Source organism: Cuculus canorus, chromosome 2 (genome assembly GCF_017976375.1).
Source record: "Cuculus canorus isolate bCucCan1 chromosome 2, bCucCan1.pri, whole genome shotgun sequence".
Lineage (NCBI taxonomy): Eukaryota > Metazoa > Chordata > Aves > Cuculiformes > Cuculidae > Cuculus > Cuculus canorus.
Genome location: NC_071402.1, coordinates 79,188,474 through 79,215,480, shown reverse-complemented (window position 1 = coordinate 79,215,480; position 27,007 = coordinate 79,188,474). Strand labels below are relative to the sequence as shown.

Sequence of the window (27,007 nt, the reverse complement as noted above, 5' to 3'; positions counted from 1 at the left end):
TATGATATGAAGAAGAAAATTACTTTAAAAAGTTAAATAACTTTATTTACTAACTTAATTTGATGCGGGAATTTTCATTGCTCTAAAGGGGTGATGATTTTGCATCCCTGATGTTCATTTTGATTACTGAATTAAAGCACCTTCTTGAAAATTTCTCTGTGTGCTGGAAGACCATGATCCTACTGCTCTGTCTGTGGCACTCAGCAGCTCTACAGGGTGTTCTGGATCCAAAGTAGCAGCTGCTTAGCTGTCTGCTAGAGAATTCCACCCCTGGAGTTGGTTAATGTGTGGGCTAAGAGCCTGCGCTGCTTCACTTCAGTGGAGCATAAGCAGCTGGCATCCAAAAGTGATGTTCTAAAAGCTGTTCTTCTGTTGGAAATTTTTAATATTCACAAAAAAATTACCAGCCTTTCTTCTTCAGCACTGAGGCTGTCCACTCTTTCCCAGTTCCTGACTGGAGAAATAATACATTTCTTCCTTCCATTTTAATTATTATACATAATACGTCATGTATAAAACAATTATAAAAAATAAATAATTTAACTCTTCTAGGAAGCCAAGTTTTCAAGCAGTATGTTACTCACCATATTCATTTGCACAGTCTAAAATGTTATAATTATGACTAAATTGTCTTCAAGTGAAGATTTGTTGTTAATTTATTTGATTACCTTGTCAGTCTAATACATTAAATTCCAATTGGCTTTCACAGCAGGCCCTGCCAGAGTTCGTACAAGCCAGGACCAGCATTGTCTTCATAATGATTACATACTAGTAGATAATACCTTGGTATTCCTACCTTTTAACCTTTGCCCAAGATATACATAATCTTGCTTAGGGATTAGACAAGGCAACAACCTTACCTCTGAATTCAGGATATATTTCTCTACTCTTTTTGTTGCCCTCAACATGTGCAGTTTACTTTTTATTTATATCTTACAAAGAAGCACATGAAATCAGGATTGTCTCTTCCCTCACGTTGTGCATCCTCCAGATTTTCACATGAAAATTCTGATCCCATTCCGTGAATTAGTTTTTGCTCATAGCTAGGAACACCAGAGACCAATTTTTTTCCTTAGTTGTTTTCTTGTGAGATTGTACCTTTCAGTGCTGAAAAACATCACTGCCATATAGCAACAGGAAGAAGACTGGGCAGTGGAGGTGTTTCTTTCAGATCCTGTGCCTAATCCAGGGTATGGAGTTGTTTTATGCCTTAACTATTCTGGAGTCACAGATGCTCAACTGTGAATAATTTTGCTGCAGGATGCAGGGGAATCCAGTGGTAATAGACGATGATGCACTACTTGATTGCATGTCTTTGGATTCCTAAGCTGCCAAGATACAGATAGTGGAAAGCAGTAAAGACTGTGTATTTCAAACAAAATGTTGGCCATTGATGCTTTACAGCTTCTTAACTGTGCTTATCTGGTTGAATTTGTTTGTGCATCTACCTTCTTTGCCTCCATCATCTAACCATCATTTTGTGTTGTGCCTGGACCAGAAAAAGACAGTAACACTTTTGCAGTACTTAAATGCTTTAGAAGAGTCATCTTTCAGTTTTCTTTCCATAAACTTCCATAAAGTTCAAACTGGCAACTTTGAACTTTAAAACTCCACATATATGGCATTTCTTCCACCTTCACATCATCTATATGGTTCTTTTCCAGGAAAGGTCTTTACATGGCCTGTTTTTCAGCGTTCAGAACCCACTGAAAGAGGTCAGTTTCAGAAATAGTTCCTGATGCTTTGTACCATACTGAAGTCATATTCCTACTCATCTCTATGGAGTTGACATGAATAATCAATTGCATTTGCTTTCTCTTCGGTTCAATGAACATCTATGTGTTGTATGGGAACTGGAAGTGTTCCAATATTACTTTGGAGGAGTTCTACTATTGAATATCCTGAATACCAAGCAAATCTTAGTTATTAAATAGTGCCTTTGGAAGTGGAATTGTAAAAATTAACAATGGGTTTGAGTCAAGGTCTCCCACCAAAGAATGCACCAACAATTACAGTGTAGAATATTCTCAGATAAACCCTCTATATTTCCTTTTGTATGGGTTATAAAAATTATCTAATTAATCATAGAGTCAAAAAGACAAAGAAAGAATAGCTAACACTTTTGGGAAGTCCAAGTGTCAGATGAAATGTGAATTTCAGTAAATGAACTAGGATTAATACTTGAATATTTTCAATAAGATAAACAACAAGACCTCAACAGAAATGATCATGAACAGATGATCCCTCTGTATACTGACTTGAGGTCAGGTCAGAAGAGGCTTGTACTGTTCCCCTGTGCTGAGTAATTTTTTACATATCTTTGGCAAATGCACTAATATCCCGATAAGCTGCACAGTCATAGCCTTATACTCAGCATATTTTTTTTTCAGTTGAAAATATTCAACAGTTTTAGCTAGAATTTACAAACAGTTCATTTCCCAGGAGAGAAGGAAAAAGCAACACCAGAACCCTTTTCGACACTGTTTGTTGGTATCCGAAGAGAAGTACAGAGTTGTATAGGCAAAACGTGGTTAAGCCTCCTAAGTAACTAGACGGCATGAAAATTGTTAACACCTCCTTCTCACAAGTAGTTTGTAATATTGCTGAGACTTACTTAATTAGAATAAATGTTTGTTCTCAGTGTTCTTTCAGGGATGGGGACTTATCTGTTAAATGACAGCCTATGCTTGAGCCATTTTTTCAGTTTAATTTTGCAGGTTAAGTAGCAGAGAGTGCAACAACCATGGTAGGCTTTCATTTCTTCCATTCATTCATATTTCGTTTTCAGATAATGCTATCAAGACCACAGCTAAAGTGCAATGAAACTCAGTTTCCAATAAGACTGTAACAGAAACAGAATATTGCCTGCTTTACAGCAGGAATAGCAGTTATTCACCTAGACTGGTAATTTTCATTGACTGGCTTTGACCCAATATACACATGTCCATGGAATGTTCAAAATACTGACAAACTAAGCCACTAAGCTAAAAATTGGTTAGAATCTCATATGAGTTAAAACCTGACTTGAGGATAATTCACTTTAATCTTACACATTTCTCACAGTTCTCTACAACACACCATGGGTTTTAAGTATTCTGATATATATTTTTGGGGCAGACTTTGATCCTGGTAGATTGACAAGCAATTCTTGATGAAAAGCAGAAATCAGGAATTAGAAAAAAATGCTACTTGGTACAAATTGAACATTTGGCAAATTTCATATTTTTGTTTCATATACTTTTAGGTATTGAGAATACTATATTGGTTATTGTGGAGTGAGTCATGCTTCAGGTATGCAGCTAGCCCTTCTTTTGAGACTGAATAAAATTAAAACCTTTATTTTAATAGACAGGAGGGTTAACACACAGGATTAATATCCTTATTTTAATAAACAGGAGTTGGTGTTTCCAGAAATTCTGAATGCCTTAAAACGGAGAGGGAGTTCACCTCCATGTACTGTTAAAACTAAATAACCACCTCCTGTCTCTACAAGAGTGAAAATGGTCAGATAGTCCTGCAGTCCTGCCTAATTCCTTTTATGTTTTGGCCAGCAGTGAAAGTTAATTACTAATAATTTCTGAGAGTTTAATTACTGTAAGAGTAATACAGTTTTCATCACAGCTCTGCTTATGGTCTCAGAGCTTGATTCTAGCATAGTTTTTAAAATCATAAAATAAAATATTGAACTATTCTGCTTAATAAATAGTAAGATTTTGAAAGGCGAATGCAGTACAATGTGAAGATTTTGTATGTTGCTCAAGATGTCCAGGATTCTGGGCACTCAGAAATCCAAGATGCATCCACTGTAGATGTAGTTGTTCTGGTCTGTCATGTATATATGGTAAGCAAATACTTCCAAGTACTGTCAAATTAATTGCTTGTGGGATGCACAGATGGACAGTGTCTCCACAGTAAATGTTATACTTTCAGACTGTCCCAAGTAAAATATTGGTACACCCCTCCACACAGACTGAGAAGTTGTATACAAGCCAAACTGTTTGAATTCATGAGCTCTCTGATACTTGAAAAGATAAGGGGCATTATGACTATAGCTCTCTATGTGTTAATGATTTATCAGAATAGGTAAGCATTAATTCTGAACTGCAATGTTTGTGGCACTGATTATTTTTTTAAAAAAGACATAAAAATAGAAGCCTATAGCCAAAAATGACATTTCAATTGTGTGTGTATATATATACTCAAAACTAGGCATTTTCTATGCAGACTGATCAGTAAGTTAACAATATCACTGCTTATTAAATCATGTAGTCAATGTGTGCTTACTACAAAACATGATAGAAAACTTAATTATCTACTCATCTAGACTACCAACAAGATAAAGTAAGGAATGGGCATTTCAAAAACACTTGCGTTCTTTTGCTTCTGCAAGAGTTTTGTTCATATGTACACAGATTGAAAATCCTATTATTTATAGTGAATGACAGTTGGAAAGAACTTTTTTTTGTCAGAGCTGTCTGATTCTAGCAATCAGAGAAATTAGAACAAGCTAACAAAAAAATTTTGAAGTCATATGATTGATACATCTTCACGTTGATTTCATTATGATTACACTGCCAGCTATTTTTGGTTACTTTTACATAAAATATGCATTACAGAATGAGTAGAGGAAATGAAAGGCTTCAGCTGGCAGTGTCCATAATAAGCTGTGTTTCTGAGAAAACAGAGTGAGGTAACCTCCAACAGTTCTTTTGTGTGAGGAATTTTTGTGGATTACAAACTACAGAAGTTGAAAAAGATACACATTTGTGGAGCCATAAGGAATTAACTGTGTTCTTTGTTAGGGATGCAGGAAATCCTGTAGTTTCCTTGCAGAGAGTTTTAACGTAATGTATGCTAAGAATATGCACAGTCTCGGTACCTTTTAGATAATTTATCTGCCATATATTTTATAATAATCAATCTTTTACAGGGCACCATTAAAAAAGCCAAGTTAATATCCATTTATTTCAAAGATGACAGATCTTTGACTATTGAATAAGGACATGAATATAACTGTAGTAACAACTAGTCCGTAAAGGCAATGTGTTTCTTTCAACTTCTAGAAGTCTCAGCCTCAAAAAATCAGAAATTATGCAGTCTTTCTGCTTGACAGAGCCCTTCGAAGAGAAGAGGAGCAATGTTTCTGGGGTCAGCATCATTGGAACTGTAGTGTACCATTAATCTATTAGACTCCCAAATGAATCATGAAAGGAAGACAAGTGGTAAATAAAAGATTAAAAGAACCAAACATAATGAAGTGTCAGAAGAGTAAAAGTGTAGGAAGATTTCAAGGGACAGATAGTATTACATTAAAATCAAAAGCATGCATTGTATTTTGTTTATATTTTCAAAGGAAGATTTCATCATCATTTTATGTTAAAATGTGTTCTTTTCATGGGCAATAGGGATGTCATGGCACACCATAACACTAGAGATATTATGGGAAAGAATATGAAAGAGGATCCTACTTCATAGAAATTTAAATGAGGTTTTTAATGAATCTGTCTTTGCAAAATTGCTCACAGTATCATTATAATTATCTAAAGAGAAAATAGTTTAATTTTTCTTTTCATTCCTATTTTTAACCAAAAATGTTAATCTTTCTCATATTTATTTTTCAGGGTCATGTACTTTTCAGAAGTTAACACTAGAAGGTTGGGTAGATCATTTCTAACTCGGCAAAATACTTAGCCAAAAGAGCTGTTACTGAATCTGGAATATATAGTCATCAAATGCCAAAAACAAATTAGGAAGTCATAATATAATTTATAATCATAAGCAATTAAGACTTGTGAGACAAGTTACATGGAGAAAATGAGAAGAAACATTTTTATGGAAATTACAGATTTAAATTATGACACACTAATAAATGAGATCATTCAATATGGAATGTTAAATAATTTAGTCTGTTAAATTCTAAATGTAATTTCTTAATATTAAATATTGAATTATTTTTACTGTGTAATTTTTGTGACGTCTCTATTGTAAGCTGTTAGTTTGCCATTAAAAGGTAAAGTGATTATGACAACATGTAACAGGGCATGCAATAATGTAAATGATTGTGAGAAATCAAACAAAGTTTAACTGGCTTTTGGTAGTATAAAAAGAATCCTACTCATAGAAAAACGAGTCTTGTGTTCCTGGGTGTCTATCAGAGTGTATACTCGCACATATTAGCTATGCTGTGAGTAAGGCTTCAAGTCAAAAAAAGCAGTATGACCATAACTCTAGTTCCTCTTCACAAGCCTTGCTATGAAATGCAAAGCCACCAGACAATACAGTCCTATGTAGGTCTTCTCATTGCCTAATATCTAATACTGTCCATGGCTTGGTAAAGGACTGAACCTTCCAAACTTATTTGCGTGCGAATGACATCATAACTACAGAACACTTCCCTCATATGAAGAAGTGTGCCTGTCTCAGTAAGTTCTGTTTGCTTTTTATAATTTGTACACAAACTCAGTAAAACTTACAGGAAAAAAATCGAGACATTCATTTCCCAAGAGGCAATCTCAGACTGTTCTGAATCAAAACTGTTTGGAGGGGGGGCAAGGAGGGGGAGATTTCAGGTGAGGTAAACATCCAGAGTCTTGTTGTTATTAGCACTACAGAGGGACATAGAGAAAAACTAGGGTCCCCAAACTGATCACATGTTAGAGCTTAATACCAACCCTTCCCACTCTATCACTCTTAGGGTGGGGTATTGTATTCTTATGGCACACTGCCTAGCACTACGAGGTTAGTTAGCAAGTTTGCATAAAACTCTCTGGGGCTCTCGAATGCCTTCCATTTACTCATACAATCATTCACTATCTACTGTGGGATCTCATCAATTACTGTGACATACAGATTACACTAATAGGAAAGTAAGTTTCCTTAAATGTTTAAATTGCTTTGTTACTGCTGACCTTCATATTGAGGAAGGTGGAAGACTAGTTTCTTTTGTAGAAGAAAGGCAGTGAATACTGCAAAGGTCAAAGTAGATGAGCAACAGAAGAAAACATCCAACACCCTTTTGGCGTTTTTGGTTGTTTTGTTTGGTGGGTTTTGTTTTGTAGCTGTTCTTTGATTTTTAAAGGCAAAGGAGTTAGGAACGAAAATCTCCGTAATGCTGGAGCATTTACCCAGTAACTGGGGTGGCTGCCCTTCCTGGGTGGTAGCACGCTAACATGCTGAATCCTTGGAATTAGTGAATGTATTGAAGTTGAAAAAATCAGTTGCTTGCATTCTTGACAGATAATTCACGTGGTCAGGATAATAGCAAAATAACTAGGCTCCATTCTTGAGAAAATGCTAGAAAGTGTTGTGGATTATATTTGTGTTTCTTAGACTTTTCAAGGTCAAGCTTTTCTAGAAAGAAGAAGCTTGGTTAAGCCAACAAAAGCCCTCATGAGGTAGAAAAAAGATGATAGGAATGCTTAGTCTGGTTGGGAGTGGGAGATAGGAATAGAAACTGGTTGTCAGGCAACACTAGAATAAGAGATGGGCTTTATATCTAGACTGCATGCTACATTACTTATCCCAAATGTCTGGACTACTTTTCCTTATGTTCAGTGCTATGTTTGCAGGATAATTATGAATAATCTAAATTTAAAAAAAAAAAAGAAAATCTAAATAAGCTGAAGTGTGTTTAGGAACTTCTGCATTGCTGAATTGCACTATGAAAGTTCTGCTGTTTATTTCAGTGATATAACAGGTTTTTCAATTTATTGCCAGCTTCCTCTATGAATTTGACAGTTTACTATTTTGTGACGGTTAAAACTTTACCTCATGTAAATGTACTTGGATTTCAGGAATTCCTAACAAATTTATTATAGGTCTCTCTCACACTGATAATGAAAGAAGATAGAAAGAGGTACATAACCAATAGTATTTTTGACAGTTTTCTGCCAAGTCACGCTGTGGCTTCAGCTGAGAAATGAGAAAAAAAAAATGTAGAACATATCCCTATAGTTTCTAAAGAGAGTTTGATGAATTTCAGTCCTGACATTTAAATCCTTTATACAAGTAATATCTGACTCATGAGAAGCTCACACCATTCTATCATGCGTTACTTGTTCGTGACCTTCCTTGACCTTATTAAAAAATTCTAACAAAGGAAATGAGCATCCATAGATGCTTTACCCTAAAAAAGGTATTATTTAATATGAATAGACCCATTCCAAAACCTGAAGTTCAATGAAATAGCTAGTTTGAGTTTAATAAATTCCTTACAATAGGATAGCATTTCATGATAGACAATTTAAAAATCGTTACACAGCTATCTTTTTGTGCTATTATATTCAGAATGCTGCAACAAGAGAAGGCATGCAGCAACAGATGTACAAATGAGGCAGGCAACAGTAGAAAAGTTAATGGAAAAAAATGAAAGAGAAGAAAGGGGCAGAGGACCACATTGCTCACCCAGGCTCTTTACAGTGGTACTTGATAGGAGGAAAAGAGCTTAAATTGGCACAAAAGAGAGTCAGCCTGGACATAAGAAAAACATTCTTCAACCTGACAACAGTCAGCTTTGGAACAGGTTGCCCAGAGAAGCTGAAGAGTCTCCATGCTTGGAGGTTTTCAAGGTGTTATTGAGTGAAAGACTGAGCAACCTGGTTTGATCTCATCACTGACCCTGATTTGAGCAGAAAGTTGAACTAGAGATCTCCTACAGTCCCTTGCCACCTGAATTATTCTAGCATCCTATGATTACACATTACTTGGTACCCAGCTGCTGGTAAAAAGAGAAAGCTTTCATAAAGTAACAGTACAAAGGAATAACTGTTGCCAGATGGGAACACAGGTAATAAGAGTCGTTAATTCAGTAGTTCTTTCTCTACTTATATAAGGAGGTTAGGTATGTTCAAAGTTAGGAACAGGAAAGATGGCAGTGTACAAAGTCTGCATCCTAGCTCTGACATAGGTGATGGGGCTGGAGTGGGGAGTCTGTCAAGCTAGTTTAGAGAATTATGGTCAAGAAAGACCGTATATGTGAGGTAACCTAGAATGCTTTTTCCCTTATGCTGTGTTTTGGTTTTGTGACTTTTGGTTTTAAGAGATTTTTATTTCTGTTCTTATCCTGACAGAATTCAGTAAGCATACTCTTATCTTTAAATGTTGTTACACCGTAAATGAGTCACCTCGCATACAGAGGATACAGCCTTCCCTGGAAAGGCAGGCACAATTGAGGTGCACCAAAAAGGAATCTTCATGCTACCTATATTCAGGGCTCCTCCTGAATATTCAGGTTTCTTCAATACTAGGCTGCAGGTTTCTCCTTGCAATGTTAACAATGCTTAACCCCGCTTCCTTGGTATGTCTGGAGATAGCCTGGAACTTCTTTGATGAGCAGCAGGAAAGCAGAAAGTGGCTTCAGACTTGAGGGGGGCTGAGTGGAAAGGAAACTTGTCACTTTCAACTTGTCAAACTAACATAAAACATACTTAAGATTGTATTTTTTTATTCTCTTTATTGGCCTACAAATATGAAAGGCTGAGTTCCATTCCTAAGACTAGAACTTGTTTTGCCTATGTATTCAAAACAGAAACAAAACTGTTAACACTTCTGACGTTCACAGCTAGATGATGATGATAGCAATGCTGGAGGGGATGAGGAAGCAACTATTAGTTCCACTTTAATTTTTAAAAAAATTACATAGTATGTCAGTATCAAGGATGTTAGTAAAGATCTGTGAAGATATGTATAAATATTAAAATAATTTCTGATTTCAGGAGAAAAATGAAGTTGAATGTACAATCACAGAAAATAACATTTTTATCTTATACAATTTTGTTTCTCTTTTAGTGGCAAAGCATTACTATAACACTGGTTGAGAAAGTGCAGATGGTTGCTGTAATCCTAGGATCTCTGTTCTTAGTAGCAAGTGTGACTTGGCTTCTATGGTCAGCCTTCAGCCCTTATGCAGTATGGCAAAGGAAGGACATCCTTTTTCAAATCTGCTATGGAATGTATGGTTTTATGGATCTAGTATGCATAGGTAAGCTCAAAATCTTTAAACAGCACAGACTATGGTTTAAGACTGTGACTATATCTATTTTTCTAATTGGTCACTCTAACTGATCGCTCCAGTTCTTTGCAGATTTATTCTAAGCTGGTACCTCTGGGAAATAATGTTTTCTACAGTGTTACAAATACTGCAAAGAGAAAACAACCAAAGAAACTTTACTCTCAGATTCATCAAAGTGTCTCTCCAAGGTCTTAGTGGTGAGAATAGTATGAGTTTCAATTTCTTGAAAAAGTAGATGGCTAGCAAAGTTCAGGAAGTTAAGTAGATGAAAATAACAATTACATTATTAAAATAATCAGTAAAATTACGTGCTGTCTTCTACTTTGCATTAGAATGTAACATCGAGTGCAGAAAGGCATCCTTGAGGATGTCATCAAACTACATACCCAAAATTAAGTTGCACAGGCTTACATAGGTCACTGTGCTAGAAAAGAACACAGAAGACAAGCATGAGTTCTTTGTACACCATAAACCGTTATGAAATATTGTAATAATGCTAACTATAATAACTTAATATACTGTTTAAAAGTCTCAAGTCATTTAAGTCCAGCTGAAATCTTATAAAAGAAAATGTAATTTACTGCAAAACTACTTTGACCCATTTTAAATTTTCTGAAAATATATTGGACAGAGAAATATGAAACATAAATCCCTTTAGTATGTGGTAAAACAACCTTGAATCCATTTTTGGAATAGCTACAATTACATGCAGAGAAAATATAATAATTGCGGTAAACATTAAGCCGCATTCTTAGTACTGCATTTCCAAGAAAATTTGTAAGTCAAATGCTATCTGATGTTTGCTTTGAGATTTCTGAGTGATAAATGTTGATGTAATCCCAACCTCATATATGGGAATTCAGAAGGAGAGTGCTGAATTCTGCTCAATAAATGCAAAGAAACAGAGTGATTCCTAATACCAAGGCTTTTGCTCCTTACATAAAGCCATATCATCTTTTATTGAAACCATCTCATTACTGTAAGAGTATTTGTATTTCAGCTGGATTAGCAGTACTGTTTATTTCATAATTTTTCTAAGAGAAGCCCACTCTGGAGTATTTTAGAACACAGATTTTCTTCTATGAACCCAAATCTTCTCAGAAAAATGAACAGAATCTAGGTCTTTCATACTTTGGACAAGTGTTCAGCTTTATATGAAAAAAAGGGCTCAGCTACATGTCCTCTTACATGCTGATTCCTGAATACCACTTTCTCCAGCTTTTGTTTTTGTTTAAAAAAATACTGAGTGAAAATAAAATGTGCTTCGGGCTCAAGCCTGAACTAACATGTACCTCACATGGTGATGGAGCTTCTAGCCTAACTAGCACCATGCAGGAGCAAAGCAGACATGCAGTTGTCTTCACCCACTAGAGAGATAAGATGACTTGCCTTTAATTACATAAATGCATATTTTGTATTCCTGTTGTAAATAATACATGGAATTATTTTATGTAAAACTGACTATAAATAAACATACTTGGACACTATTTTGTAATTACAAAGTTCAGTGGAAATATGGCTTAACTATAGTTCTAAACTTAACTATAGTTTGCTAAATTATATCTGGAAATTTAGAAAGCTGTACGAAGGAGATTTGGTAAAGGTAGAATTCAGACGATCCAGATGGATTCAGCCCACTTATTCTGCGTATAATTTCAAGTAATCTGCATTGTGTAAGCTTGTAAGACCAATAGTTCTTGTAAATCTTGAAAATACGCATTAATATATTCAACTTCATTCTATTTTATCTTTTTCTTTCATCATAAAGCAAGGGGTTTTAGATTGATAGTTTTAATTTAAAACGTTTGAATAAAATTCTCTAATAGACGGATGTAATTATTACTCATGAATTATTTAAAAAAGCCCAACACTGTCCATTATGCTGATGACTTCCCAAAGGCATTAACATATCATTTTACCATTGCACATTATATATAATCTCATATCATAAAACTTGTAATGCTTACAGCCAACCACAGTTCTCACTATCTCCTTTCCTCCCATCTTTGTTTAGTGATCCATGGCATTCTCTTAGTTTTCAAGAGGATTTACAGTGAGTGAATACCTATACTCCCACTGAAATCTCTCTTTTTTCAATGAAAAATCTATGCAGACATAGGAGTTTTCTTGTGCAGCACATAAGTGCTTGAGTTACTGGAGGTATGACCAAGACTTAATCCATCTGCCTTCAGTTATGCCTCCCTATAGCTTTTCATAATTAATATGAATATTTTTGGTCATTTGTGAAGTGTAAATATCTGTACTTTTTGAAATGTTATGTTGTCATTATTTTTAAAAGCAATTTGCCTAAATGTACTGACATATTTATATGACATCTTCAAAAACTTATACACATTAATGTGTTTTCCCAAAGATTGATTTACATACCACCCATTTTCTTCTTGGTTACATGCAACATGTAACTTACATTTTAATTCCCAGTCTTCTTTTACTTTTCACCAAAAAAAAATCAAAGATTACAGATCACAAGTATAATATGTTTTATTCATTCCAGTGCATGTATTTATAGATATGCATTGTTGTCCTTGTTCTAGTCTAAATTTTTCCAGAATTCTTCCTAACAGGATCATTTTTACCTATCAGTGTTAGTTTCAACCCTACAAGTTACTAGTTTGTACACTTCTGCATCTAAGCAGGGCTTAAAGCTGTTCTCATTGAAAACTGCTGAAGGTAGAAGTTCTCTTAAGGCAAACCTTGAACATTTTAATAGTCAAACTACTGCCTGTGAAACTCGGAGCTATTGCAGTGGTAGTGCTAGGATCAGACCATCCACATAGAGATTACCAACGGGAGTGAGTTCATTAGCTAATATGAAAGGAATGAATAATATAAACCCTTTATTTAGCCACCGAAGGACAGTACACCAAGCTTTTGCCATTCTACTTTGTAGACCTAGCAATTATTTCGCATAACAGTGAACTCATTTAATTTTATATATATTTTTAACTATAAATACTAGTCGTAAATGGTTCTAACATGAACAGAAATTTCTCCCAAACAGTAACAGCTCACTTGCCATCTCAGAACAACAGTGCAGCTTCTTCAGAGCATGAAAAGCAATTGTAAACATTGCAGTAGAAACACGAGTGGTGCCAGTAGTACTATGGCAAGGGAGTAAGAGATGGTGTAAGGTGTGAGTAACCCTCTGAAAGCCTCTTTCTTCCTAAACAATGAACCTGATGCATAGCAACATTCATGTAACATCTTAGTTGTAAAAATGTACAGGCTAAAGTTATTTAAAAAGAACACATGTATCTGCACTTAATAATTCTCTTCTCAGAGTATTTTTTTCACATTAGATCTAATTCAAAATAGTTTAGAAAGAGATGTACTACTATTTTTAGAGTGGACATATTTCACTGTAATGCTTTGAGCAATTTATCGCATTTTTTTAATGACTGTGGGCCCTAGAGTAGCATTAAGAGATGGCATATTGTACAGTGGTAAAGTCTGTTTCCAAAAAGGCTCTTTCATTCCCTGGTAGAAGTTTGGGATGTTTCTGGGACAATCTTTTGCAAATTATTATAAGCAAGATTAGTGTCATAAATGAGATCACTCTGGAACCTAATTTCATCAAATCTGCATGAACTAAGATGAGTTGACTTCTTGTAAAGACATTCAGTATAAAAAATTTCAAGTAGTCTTGTGACTCGGGGTAAGAAATCATTTGGATAAAGTGAAAGAATCTCATAGTAAAATACTTGACAATAAAAGAAAAGAAAACCATGATCTCTCTAGAATCCGATTGTCTGGATCCCACTAAAATCCCTATGTCTTACAAATAAATCCTGAACGTAAAGTCTTCTTAGAGTCTTAGGACATTTTTGCCAGGTCCATCATCCACAGACTCTATCCTTTGTAGTTATTAATTGTAAAGAATGTCAGAACAGTTAACAGTACTAAATTCTAACACTTCCTCTTGGTATCATCTGGGTAAATTTTTTTTTTTTTTTCCTTAGGAGTGTGCAACTATATCCTCTGTTCTGTTGAAATTATGGTATTTGGAACAAATCAGTATTATTTATGGATTTATCCTGGTTTTCTATTTCATATCTTCATTCATTGCTCTGGAACTCTAAAGAAAAAGGAGAGCCTCTGTTATTTTCTTACAGCTTTGCTTTAGTGCCTAACTTATATTTTGAGCATCAGAACTTCTCCAGAACTGGAAAATTTGCAGCATTTAAACCTTGCCCAGATTTTCCCTTGTATTGGAACTGTGATGCTGAAACTTTTTCTCCCCCCCTTCCTGGAAAGTATCCTTCAGGGAGACAAAAGATCCATTGGAATTCTTTTCCCGCTTCTACGTAGATCTCTTTCAATCCGTAGTTTTATCAGATGGGAAATAAAGCTTTTTATGGGAGGACTCATAAAAGTAGTCTTTTTCTCTAAATCTGACAAATTTATTTCAAGCTTTGCAATATTTGATCTTTTGTTCAGTAGCTCTTTTAGAGCATATGTGAATATCTTCCATTTTATAAAAAAGTTCTCTTCCTTGCAATTGTTGAAAAAACTTTGAAAACATAGTTTCAGTCAATACTGAAAGCTCATAAATAGGAATAAAAGAGCTCCCTAAAAGACGCTTTACATCTTTTTCTGGTATCATTTTGGGAGGATCCTATTGACTGTTAACATGTACTTCATGCACTTCAATGATCCTTTTTCAACTGCTTCCTTCTCTGTTCTGAAATATATTGCTCAGGTTCCAGTTGAGTGCAGGAAAGTACCAAAAATCTTTGCATTGGGGTGTATAGGTTTTCTCAATTTTGCTTCTTCACAGTTTTGAGGGAAAGTGGGCTGAGGAATACTATGATCCAGTGACAAGTAGAGGGAAAATTGTGCCCCTTATAATTCTGTAGGAAATCCAACAGAAAAAAAGGCGGGGGGGATATCTTTGTTACAGCAATAAAACTGTGGCTTGCTTTGTTTGTAGAGTTTGAACACGATCAAATGCATTTATCCTTTTAAAAAGAATATAGCCAGGCTTGAAGATGCATTCCTGTATTGACACGGCAGCTAAATTTTTAGGATGGGTTGCTTTACATATGTCTGAGAAGTCGAAGACAGACATATTGCAATTGAGAAAATTTTCCACTAGAATGCTATGCTGATAACAAAATATATTTAGACTATTTAACAGTTAATTAAGTTTATATTGCGTTAGTTTTGCTGTATTGGATGCTTCATCAAATTCTAGGCAACTGGGAACCCTTACAAAGATTCTCCATCTTTCAGTGTAACTATCTTTAAAAATGTGTTAGAGTAGGCATTGCTCTCTGCGAATCATTGCACTTGAATCTGAGGTTTGCTGTTCATATAGATGAACATTTTGTCATCCTTTCTGCTTGTGTCAACTTTCTTTGTCTCCTTCCTGGTATCAGTTAACCATACTAAGAGACCTCAGTCACTTAAATCACAATTTTGTTGTGTAGGGACTGGTGATAAACACTATCTTTGGATAAAGGTATATAGCCTGTGGCACCACAGATCATATTATAGATGTGGCCATCTATGGGAAAACTTTAGGCAAGAAACATACTGGACAAAAAAACTTATACATGTATTTGGTTTGGCATATTTTCTCCCCCAAAGCAGGTAGTCAGAAGAAACATGTGACGTTGCTCAAAGCTGTATAAGTTAGTAGGCTGGTTAAGGAACAGACGGAAAACGTAGTAGGAAAGTTGAAGCCTCACATGTGTCCCCAGTAAATCTGTATTTGAAACACACATAAAAAGTGTCTATAAATGCATATACATATGTACCTACATACTAAAAATAAAATGTTTCATTTTAGTAAATAAATTGCTTGTGTGCATACAATAAGCATAAATATTAGCTACACAGAAATTCATAAGCAGATTAGTCTGTTGAGGACTCTAGATATCCTGTGTTTTCCTTGAAGGATCTTTTAAAAGATTTTCTGGGTCTCAACAAAAAAGGTGTTTCTCAACTTTTGTCATCTGAATTCTGAAGCGAAAGAAGAGAACCTATCATCCTCGCCATGCTCATCATAGTTACTAATAACATTTAATTTCTTCTTGTTCTACTGAAGCAAGACAGGAAAGTCATTATGTGTAAAGCTGTTTTAGGTTTTTATAAATATTCTGTGCTCTCAAGTTGAACTAAGACTATGAAAACAGTTAAATTTGTTTGCATCTGAATTCTATAAACACTCTCAAACAAATTTAAGACTATCCTGTTCATTACAGAAGGTCTAACTTACTTGAAGATCTACTTAGACCAGTGCAAATCTCAGTGAGTACTACTTACTGTGAACAAGAGTAGCACTAGCATAAACAGTCAGTTTACAGATGGGTCAGTAATGTTACTTTATATTAATTTACTTAAACCTAAATATTTAATCAGGCATGCTCAGATTATTCTAGCATTGGTCGGCCCTTCATTCAGAACTATTTTATTTCCTCTACATGTTCTCGCCTTCCAGTCTTAAACACATGAATAATCAGTTATATTGCATAAGTACAATTTATTTGAATGATCAGAGTTGCAAGTAATTTAATAGGCTTTAGCAATTGCCAGATTGATTACAACATGTTCAATCTGTATTTGCTCTCAAAATGGTGTCCAGTGACATTTTGTACAAATTAATTTTTTTTTTTTCTTTATTTCAGGACTGATAGTACATGAAGGTGCATCTGTTTATCGAGTGTTTAAGCGCTGGAGGGCTGTGAATCTACACTGGGATGTGTTAAATTATGATAAAGCCACAGACATAGAAGAGAGCAATCGAGGAGAACCCTCAGGAGGAAGGACATTGTGGTTACCACTGACTGCATTTAGAAACAGAAGTTTAGTTCATCCAACACAGTTAACCTCACCAAGATTTCAGTGTGGCTATGTATTATTTCATCTGTTCAACCGCATGAGACCTCAGGAAGATTCATCAGAAGATAATGGCTCTGGGGAAGTAGTGATGAGAGTGACCTCAGTGTAGAGATTATGCTCACTGCGCTACACAGATAAAGATAATGTGCCCTGGTGTTACAGGGCTTTGGAATGTAGTTATATTGAATGGTGAAACCATAACACTTGAAAAAATATATACACATTTTTTTAAAGTTTAATCCTTTTTATATGATCAGCTAAAACACAAATACATTTTTCTGGGAAAAAAAAAAAGTCTCTCGCTTTTTATATAGTCTGGTTTATTAGATATTTGTCAATTTATACCTGAGGTGTATACAGTATAGTTTAACTCTTAGATCTTTGAATGATGAGGAAAATTATTTTTAAGTAAAAAATAAGTGTATTTTCTTAAACTCTGGCTTTAATCCACAACTGTTATTTTTCCCACTTTCATGAAGATTAAACTGAAAATCCTTCTTCCAAAAGGAAAAGCATGTTGACATAAGTCAAATATTCTTCTTTTCTGTCTTTATTTTCCTGTTTGGAGCTCAGTTCAGATGTATGAAAGTAAGTAAAAGATATATTGCCCCTTCCCCTTAGGCAGAAGTCCAATAGGTGTTCTATAGAACATAAGAGAAGACGCTAACTCTTCTTTTAGGTCTCCCACATGGATGTGCAAGATGTCAGATACAAGCATGACACAGGCAGGGGAAGAGTCTTGCAATTTCTCTTGAGTCTGTAAGATCTGCAGAGTGCTAGTACCATACCTATGCACAGAAATGGCATTACATTCCAAGTAGTGGTGATAAATTTAGCAGCCTGTGAATTTCTGGTACTGTTCTAACTATAGGACATTGACATTCCCTTTTTTTTTTAAAAAAAAAAAAAAAAGAAGAAACGTACATTACTAGTTCAGGAATAATAATAAATCCTAATGGAAACTGAACTAGAAATAACACAGAGCCTTAATTTTGCCAGGTAATGAATCAAGATACTAAAAATGAGCCAATATTCATCTTTATCATGATAGCTAATCAATGCTGTAAGTTTCCTGCTCTACTTCTGTCTCACGGCAAAAATTCTAATATTCTTTAATCAAATGGACATGGAAATAATTTCCAAGTTAATAATTAAGTCTGTTGAACATCAAGATGAAATAGTAGGGATGAAATTACTCTCAGAACTCTAGCTTACTTAAAGCAATTTGTGGTGAGTTGACCTTGGCTGGCCGTCAGATCCCCATCCAGCTTCCCTCTCCACTTCTTCAACAGGACAGGGTAGGAAATAAGATAAAAAACTTTGTGCGTCGAGACAAAAAGAAGGGCATCGCTTACCTATTACTTTCATGAGCAAAAAAAAAAAAAAGATAACACAGGCAAAACTAATTTATTGCCAATTAAAATAGAGTTTGCTAATGAGAAACAAAACCTAGAACACCTTCTTTCCACCCATCCAACCTTCTTTCCAGGCTCAGTTTCACCTCTTCACTCCCATCAACTCTACCACCTCCCCCCAAGCAGTCCAGGGATATGAGTGGCTGTGGTCAGTCCATAACAGCTCATCTCTGCTGCTCCTTTCTCCTCACACATTTCCCTGCTCCAGTGTGGGTTTTCCTCAGGCTACAGTTCCTTCAGGGCATGTCCACCTGCTGTGGTGTGGGGGTCCTCCATGGCCTGCTGTGTAGTTATCTGCCCCAGCATGGTCGTCTCCATGCACTGCTAGAAATAATTGTTCCACCATAGTCTCTCCAGTGGTTACACAGAAATACCTGCTCCATCAGGATCTCTCCAGGGTCAGAGGGGAATCTCTGCTTGGGACCAACTGTGTCTGGCTTAGGGCAGTCCCAGCCTCCTTTTACAGAGGCTGCCCCTGCAGCTCACACCTCCACCTTCCCTACTTGCACCCAGTACACAGTTAAACATTTTTCTATTTCAAAACATATTGTAACCAATGGCTGAAAAAAATTTACAGTTATTTTGTGCAGTAGCTAGAGTGCAGTGGATAGAAAATTTTCTGTCACGGATCATCTGGATGGTGCTGGAATCAGTGCATACCTTCCCTTTTTAAGAATCTCACATGCTGAGACCAGACACAGGAGGCTTCTGCAAGGATGCTTGGAAGTGGGATATAAATAATTTAAGCGTTGGAGCTAAGAGCTCCTTACACGTTCGTAAGGATTTAGCTAATGAACTCTACACAAGGCCCAGCATTCTGTATTACAGTCTCACGAGCTCAAATTTACATTTACTAAAGATACAGATGACTTACTGCTCTTTAAACAATTAATGTGAAAAGCAGTATATAAATCATGAACAACGAAATACCATCTCAAAAAAAGCCAATTTATCTCTTTCGTGGCAAGTTACCAATATATGACTGGCTACTTCATTGCAAAACTGCGAGAGTTTACACCCAGATTAGGTTTAAACTATTTCCCAAAGGAGGAATTTCTGGTGAAACAGAAGATGAGAGAAACTATTACAAGAGAAAGTAGCTGTATCACTGGGAATTTCTTGTTCTTAATTACTACTTAACTAACACCCGCTTTCCTAGAAGGACCACAATTCCACATGACCAAATTGAAATCAGAGTTAGTATCACAAAAGCAATTGTAATACAAGAAGAATGAGGCATTCTGTGATCAATATCATTAATTAAAAGGTTATGTCTCACAGCTTCTAGGTACTTGTGATTTCTGGGATTTAAAGACTATTTCACTGGTCTTTTTTACAAGATTTTAAAAACAAAATTGAGAACTATACTAGAACATTTTGTTGTAAAGAAATCTTTCTCACTCACATGCATATAAACAGAGTGTTGGAAATAAAAGACTCATCAGAAAAGATCAGTGGATGTGATTTGAAAGAGAAGATTTCTGTGTACAAATATTTGAAAGACATCTGGATCTAGAAAGTTCAACACCTTCTAAGGGAAAAAGAAATGGTCCATTTAAGAGTAATTAAAATTAGTAGTTAATGAATTGTTTAGGACAAGTATCAGAAAAGCCTTTTAAGTAGTAGGATTTATCATCATTAGTAATTTCTGTGGCACAATTATTTTGCATATGGCTACATTTACATATTTATATATATAAAACAAAATCAGGAAATTATAAGCAGTGACAGGATTAGTGTGGGCAGAGTGCAGTTCTGAAAGAAAATTAAATGAAATCTATGGCTATATTCTGCTGTGGAATGTTTTCACTAGCAAGAGTACGTAGTGCAGGATATGAATATTTCTTCATTGATCTTGGGTTTGTGCTGTACTGCAGTGCTGTTATCACCTACATGCAAGATAGATGAATTCAAATCAGAACAGGTGCAGAGAGGGGACATTAGGATGAAAAAGGGGCAGGGATTCTGTTTGACATGAGGAAATTAGAAGAGCATGGCTTGTTTGACTTAACAGAAGTTGAGAGTGTATGTTATTGTCCTCAGTTAATACGTTGCAGAATAAATTTTATTTCAGGCAAAGAGCAAGCCTAAGAAGCAAAAGAGCTCAAGGACACAAATAGATCACAAATAAATATAGCTGGAAGTTCAAAGTAGTTTTAAAATATTCATATAATGAATCACAGACAGCAATTCAAGTCAAAAGGCTCTGTGGAAAGACATCAAATCCAAGCTCCAGAGTCAGCTCTGAGGTCACAACCAGGCTGCTCAGGGCTTTAAGCAATCAGGTCTTGAAATTCTCAAAGGGTGGAAATAGTATAATCTCTCTAAGCAATCAGCTCCAGTTCTTGACTGTCCCCAGAGTGAAAAAGTATTTCCTTCTATCCTACCTCTTCTCTCGCCCACTCCCTGGACAAGCTACAGGCTGCTCACCTGGCTCCCAGTATCTGGGCTCTCTGACGCTCCTCGCTCAGCCAAGGCTGTCATGTGTCACTACCTCCCCTGCTGGAGTCACCTTGGCAGCAACAATCAGATCTATCAGTGTGACCCCTTGGGCTGGCCCAACCAGGCCCTGTATGAAGAAATTGTCCCTGATACCCTCCAAAAATCTCCAGGATTGTGTGTCTCCCACTGTTCTGCCCTTCCAACAGGTGACATGGGGGTTCATGACCATCAGAATCACTGGGCTTTCCCCTCCCTAGACTTCCTCAAAGGGTGTAAGGAAGGCTTCATTGCCTCCCTCACCCTGACACCATGCTCCCCCTCCATGCTGCTGCCCTCCCTGGCCTACCCCTGGATCTGACTCATGAGCTCTCACCAGACCCTTGTCCATCCTACTGGAGGACTTCATGCACCCAGGATGCCTCTTCACTGAGAGCATTCCTCCTCTGCTTTTTCCCTGCCTGTCTTTCCTGCTTGTCTTTCCTAACAGCGCCACAGTGAGTTACAGGAACAACTTCCAGATAAAAACAGTGACAACAAAACCTACAACCTGTTTCAGAGGGAATTCGATGACTTTATGAAAGAAACTAAGAAGTTATTACTAGTGGTGGTGGAAGACTGGGATTAATACCCTTTCCCCTCTCTGCTCATTTCTGCGTACACAAAACGTATACATCCCCTCTTCTGAAGAATTTAATGTTTCCTCTGAACAACTAAACTTGTTTGGAATTAATCAAGTTATTTAAAAAGTATGTATTTAATAGACATCAAAAAATTGCTGTTGCCCAGTTATAATTATGATGTGTGGTGAGGTCTTGCCTGAAGTTTCAGACAAAGTAACAATACTGGAAATCAGATTTCACGTAAAACCTGAATTTCAGTCACCATCCTGTTTGAATATTAAAACTGCAAGTGGGAGAGAATCAAGGTATAGCACAAGCTGAAGAGTTTGCACCACTACCTCTGATGAGTCAGATTTTTTTCCAATTTTCCTTGCATTAGTCCCCACTGACAGTAAAACAGTGACCTACAGGCAGTGTAAGGACAACTCTGGAGTTCCCCTACTGGGGACACAGGAGAAACAGCAAGAACTCTGCTTGAAATGGCCCATGCATTCATATCAATGTGAAAGTAAAGAGGAATCAGATTCAGCTCATTCAAGGATAGCAGTGTTTGCTGCTTAAACTAGAGATCACTAGCCAAAAACCACTAGTCAGTGGTGAAACACAGCCTTCCAAGGCTCTCAAGGACAAAGCCATCTCCAGTCACTGCTGTACACATAAGGTTTTAAAATGTTTGAAGTAAAAAAAAAAAGCACCAGTTTTATAACAATTAGATTATTATTACAAGTGTATAGTTTAAGGATTCAAACTCAGCAGAGGTCCTGGACTGGATGCACTCAAGAGACCACTGAATATTAGTAATAAAACCAGTAGAAAGCCCATTTTTGCTTTAAAAATGTGGAAACAATTATACAAAATAAAGCTGTTTCATAAAGAGTTTCTTAATCACAGAAAATAATCTGGTGGGAACTGCACAAAATAGTTCCCTGGATTCTCATTTCTTTCCTTTCGAATTGTAGCTAAAGTTCAACTGATCATTAAAACAAGTCATGTCATATATAAAGCCAGCCTTTTCACATACTCTTTGCTCGAAACCGAGCATCATCACTATTAGCCTGCTCTAGTGCGTAATTCAAATTTAGCAACTCAAACAGCACTGCCTGAAATAGACAGCACAGTAACTGAGCTCTGCCAGCATGATTACATCCAGACCGAGCCACAATAATTTCACAGGACTTTTTTAGTCCATTCATAAGGTACCGTTGAACTCATCACAACTGCAAAGCAAACTGCTGTTAGCTGCTCAAGAGTTGCTTTGCAGCCAGGGCTCAACTATAACAAAAACCTTGAGGAAAGAATATATGTGATTTGGTTGGTGGCATTTCATACTAGTTGCTTGACAACGTTTTGAGTTTTCTTTAAACACAGAATATCTCAGATTATTGCATTATTATTCTGTAAATGACATATCCAAGGAATGATTACCAATCCTGACATTTACCTCAAATCTACATATAGCAGCACAGGTAAATACAAACAGAGGCTACTATCCTCAGAAACAGATTTCTTCCTCCGAAACCTTAACAAATGTTTTAAAGACAACTGAAGATTTTGAGTGGACTAAATTTGAAAATAGTTTGTTACTATATGTGAGATCCATGACTCCAATAATTACGTATTAAAATTCATGAAAATTTTCTAATGCTTGAAAAATAGGAACGGTTATTTAGTTTTTTGAATAGAAATGAAGATGCTCTTTAGAGCATTCCTTTATGTTTGCCTTACATAAAAGAATTCATTTTCATAAACCTCATAACAATTTCAAAACACCCTAGTGAGTTACCAGTTCCTAGAATCACCTCTAAGCTGTTGCATAAGAGGAGAGAGACCAGTGTCCAAGCCTGAGAAAGGACACCAAAGAAATCTTTGAAAACTATTTATACTTTTATTTCATTTTATTAAAATCAGAAATGAGGTTTCAAACCTTTCTACACTTGGCTGATACTGACATTTCCTCTGGATTTAAGAAGAGATATGTACAGTGCACGGCAAAGTATAACCGCAGTCTGAATTAAAGGTAATGCATGCATTAAAACCAGTTGCATGGCAAAAAAATAAAAACGAAACACTAGGAGATGAGCCCCTGAGAAGCATAAACATCTTTCAAATATCACCCACAGATAATGGAAAAATAGCAATCAGTAGCACAAATTTTCCCTGCTGTGGACAGTCAGCTATCTAGAAACCCATGATCATCCCCTTACTTAATCAGTTCTCTCCCGACAAACTGAAAAAATCCTTTTCACTGGAGTCTCCATACGTGCTAACTCCAGCTGAATTCGACCCTGACTTGTCACCATTTGCTTCCTTAGTTCAGAATAACTTCGCAGCCTGCTTGAGGGACTGTCCTCTGAATGTTAAAAGATGTATCGTCCTGCTGAAAATTTGTGAAAGCCTCATAAAAATAACATTTTCACCATGAAGCATCTGGCTGGAGACAGCCATGGACCTTGTTTTAACACCAGGCAAACAGTGATGAATCAGGTTCACACAGGCAAGTCCATCTGGATGCCAGAATTCAGGATCAGCCATGGGGAGAGACCAGAAATGCCACTGAGGTCGCCACAAGGGCAAGAGTTAAAGCGATTGAAAGGTGATTGGGCAGGGGTGACTTGGTGACCCAGAGAACTTCCTTGCTGACCCAAACCCTCACTTTGTTCTATGCAGTAGGGTGGAAGAGGAACGGTCAAACTTACGAAAGGAAAGCTTTTGTTGACTAATTAGTCCACAGGCCCTGGTTTCTAGGCCTGACCACAACCATCAGTTTCAAGGAAAGAATACTTCTCCCCTCCCTTGTTTACAAATTTTGCCCTGCCAACTTTGAAAGGGTGGGAAAAAAATACAACGAAAACCAAGAACCCATTCAACACTTATCCTTATTTATCAAGTGATTATCACCTTTGTAGGACATTAATTTACATATTTAATAAAACACCTACTTAACTTCAGTGGAGCAAAGTCCATTTCAGGTTGTTTAACAATTAAAACATTCTTTAAAAAATCCTAACACAATCTTGTGGTAAGTAGCAACCCTTCATGACCGGTCCACCACTTCCAGTCATTCATAAGGTTAAATTAGTTTTCCTGTCATCTTCCCTAGTTCTCATGGGGTTTTTTTGTGACACTGCCCAAGCCATCACTCAGGGAAAGTTCCAGACACATCATGCCTCACACAATGAAAGGTGTATGCTTTGCATGATAGGACAGCTTTAAATTCACTTTTTCGGTTAAATTAACATTCAGCTCTTGAGCTTTCACTCTGTTGGTGGAGATGGTAGAGGTCAGACAATCTCTTCCCAAGAATCCAGATCTAGGATCTGTAGTTAAGGAGCTGCATGTCAGTATTTGCCCCTTTCCCCAGCTGCCATGGACTCTGCTCACTCCACAGCAACCTCAAGAGCTGAGACACGCTGTGCCCTACTAAAACCTTTGGAGGCCAGCAGCTGTCCCCTTATGTGGAAAACGGAGAATATGAGCTGAACAGGCCTTCATTCTTTTGCTGTGTCTCCTTGTTCTTCTTGTCTTTCTCTTCTTGTCAATATGGCTTTCTCTTCTTGTCTGCCTTTCTCTTCTTGTCAATATGGCTTGTTCATCATGCCCCATGGGGAGAAACATGCAGTAACCTCCCCAGAAGGAAAATGGAAAGTTACTCGTTGCCTTTGAGACAGAAGTTGTTTCCTTCCCTGCCCAAGCACTTCATTATGTACTGCCCTTCAGCAGCAGCAAGAAGGAGCTGTGATGGCTGCAGCACTGTGAGGATGATGCTCCTATTGAGGGGGACTGCGTGTGAAGTCCAGACCTCAGGATATTGCTGGACCTGATTGCACGACCACCGGCAGCTGGAGCCAGGCATGCCCTGTCCAGGAAGGACAAATTTAGCTCCCTGGTAGTGGATGGACTTGCCCCATTAGCAACTCCAAGCCTAAGGATACTCAAATATTCCCTTACTCCCTCCATGCACAGGCCAGCTCTTCTGCTGCTGGCCACCTCTCCCATGCCTCGGACACCCCTCACACCTCACTGCCCTGCTCTGGGCATGGTGACTAGCAGAGTCTGCCTCTTTGGCTGACTGTCTCCAGTGAGAGGGGAAAGAGCTTCATCTCCTCTTCTACTGCAGCTTTCCAGAAAACACAGACGGTGCTATCAAACTCCCACCTGGAAGCTAGTCAACATGCAGAGAAGGAGAGGCTACACCTGGGAAGCCAGAGGTAGGGGGACAGCCAAAGGGATGAAAAGTAATCCTAGCAGAAGCTACTTCACAGAAAGCTGACACGGATTTTGATTAGTTTCAAGCGGAAACAGGCAGCAAAATGGCATTGACTAGCTATTCTCTTTAAATCTTGTTTGTGATGTTTGCAAAACATCACAACTGTCTCCCAAGCACATGCATTTGTGTGTTTCAGAAGCTGCCTGCCCCTTTCCTTCACTTCTGAGTGGGGAAAGCCAGGGTTCAATATTGGATGTACCGTATGTTCATTATAACATGAGCATATAAGCCTTTGATACTGTCTGAACTGTAGCACACTGGTGGCACAATGTCTGTTCCCAGAACTGTCCTGATAACCCCTGTTACATTTTCTTTCTCCCTCACGATGCCTCATTGACATGTCACCTGTCAAGGCTCAAAAATGCTGAAACCTGTGGAGCTACCAGAGATCAGATGGGTATTCTGTCTAGTTGTACCACTAGTACCTTTTGCCATTCACTGATCATTTCCTTCCTTGAGTTTAAGGGAAATTTTATCCTTTGGAGATTATCTTGGCAAGAGTAAAAGGCATTGCTGTGTGCAGGATGTTGTTCTCAAACACGGAGTTTCTTCCTTTAAAAGACATCCTCCAGATGTCCAAAAATGGAAAACTGATTTATCTTCCACTCCTTTATCGAAAGAAAATGTGCAAGAAGGCAGGAACAAGCCTCTGCCCATGACCTGTGGAAGGACACAAATTCTCCCTTTGTTTGAAGCCTCTTGATTACCAGGAAAAGGGCTGAATGAGGTAGACCCTGATGAACCTAGCAGATAGCCTTGCTTGACACCCAACCTCTTAACCCTGGGCTCAGTTCCCTCCCTACCTGCAATGAGACTGGGGAGGATCTCTTGACGAGCTGCATGCCACCACCCTTATGGCACGTAGGTTTATGGTGCTCCCATCACCCTCCTCTAGCATCAGAATGCAAGAAATCATTTCTCATTACATTCATGGAGCTCTTCCCTTGACTGAGGGAAAGCGTCAGCAATTTCACCCACCCCTGCTGATAATGCTTGCAAGGACATATGACATTTTGACATCGCAAATCGGTTTCTTATGCCTAAGCTCAGAGACTGTTTTATATTGACAGTGCAAACCTCTGAGAAAACTGTTAACTGACACAGTTCAAATCAAATTGAGTTAAAAATATAATATAAAAAAAAGAGAAAAATCTCTTCTCAGGCAGATGTAGGAGATGTGGAGAGGTGAGATGGGAGCAGGGCACAAGAAGCCTACCTAGATGAGAGGTGACTTGAAGAAGGAGGATCCAAGTGATGGTGGCAGGCAGCTGGTGCTCCATGCTGCAAAGGATGGTGAAAAACCTGCCTTGTCCTAGTCACTGTGACCTAAGGAGGTTTCCTTCCTGGCCCTAAAGACAGTGATTGGCTCTACATCAAGCACGAGAGCAGA

The 27,007-nt window shown here is 37.3% G+C and overlaps 1 protein-coding gene across 1 annotated transcript in view; it reads left to right on the top strand.

Moving 5' to 3' along the window:
- MARCHF11 (membrane associated ring-CH-type finger 11) overlaps positions 1 to 17,752 on the top strand; it is a 29,539-nt gene extending 11,787 nt beyond the window's left edge. The window contains exons 3-4 of the mRNA XM_054059093.1: positions 9,787 to 9,979; positions 16,660 to 17,752. Of these exons, the coding sequence (XP_053915068.1) occupies positions 9,787 to 9,979; positions 16,660 to 16,982 (516 nt within the window). The 3' untranslated portion in view covers positions 16,983 to 17,752. The remainder of the gene's footprint in view (positions 1 to 9,786; positions 9,980 to 16,659) is intronic.
- The last annotated feature ends 9,255 nt before the right edge of the window (positions 17,753 to 27,007 follow it).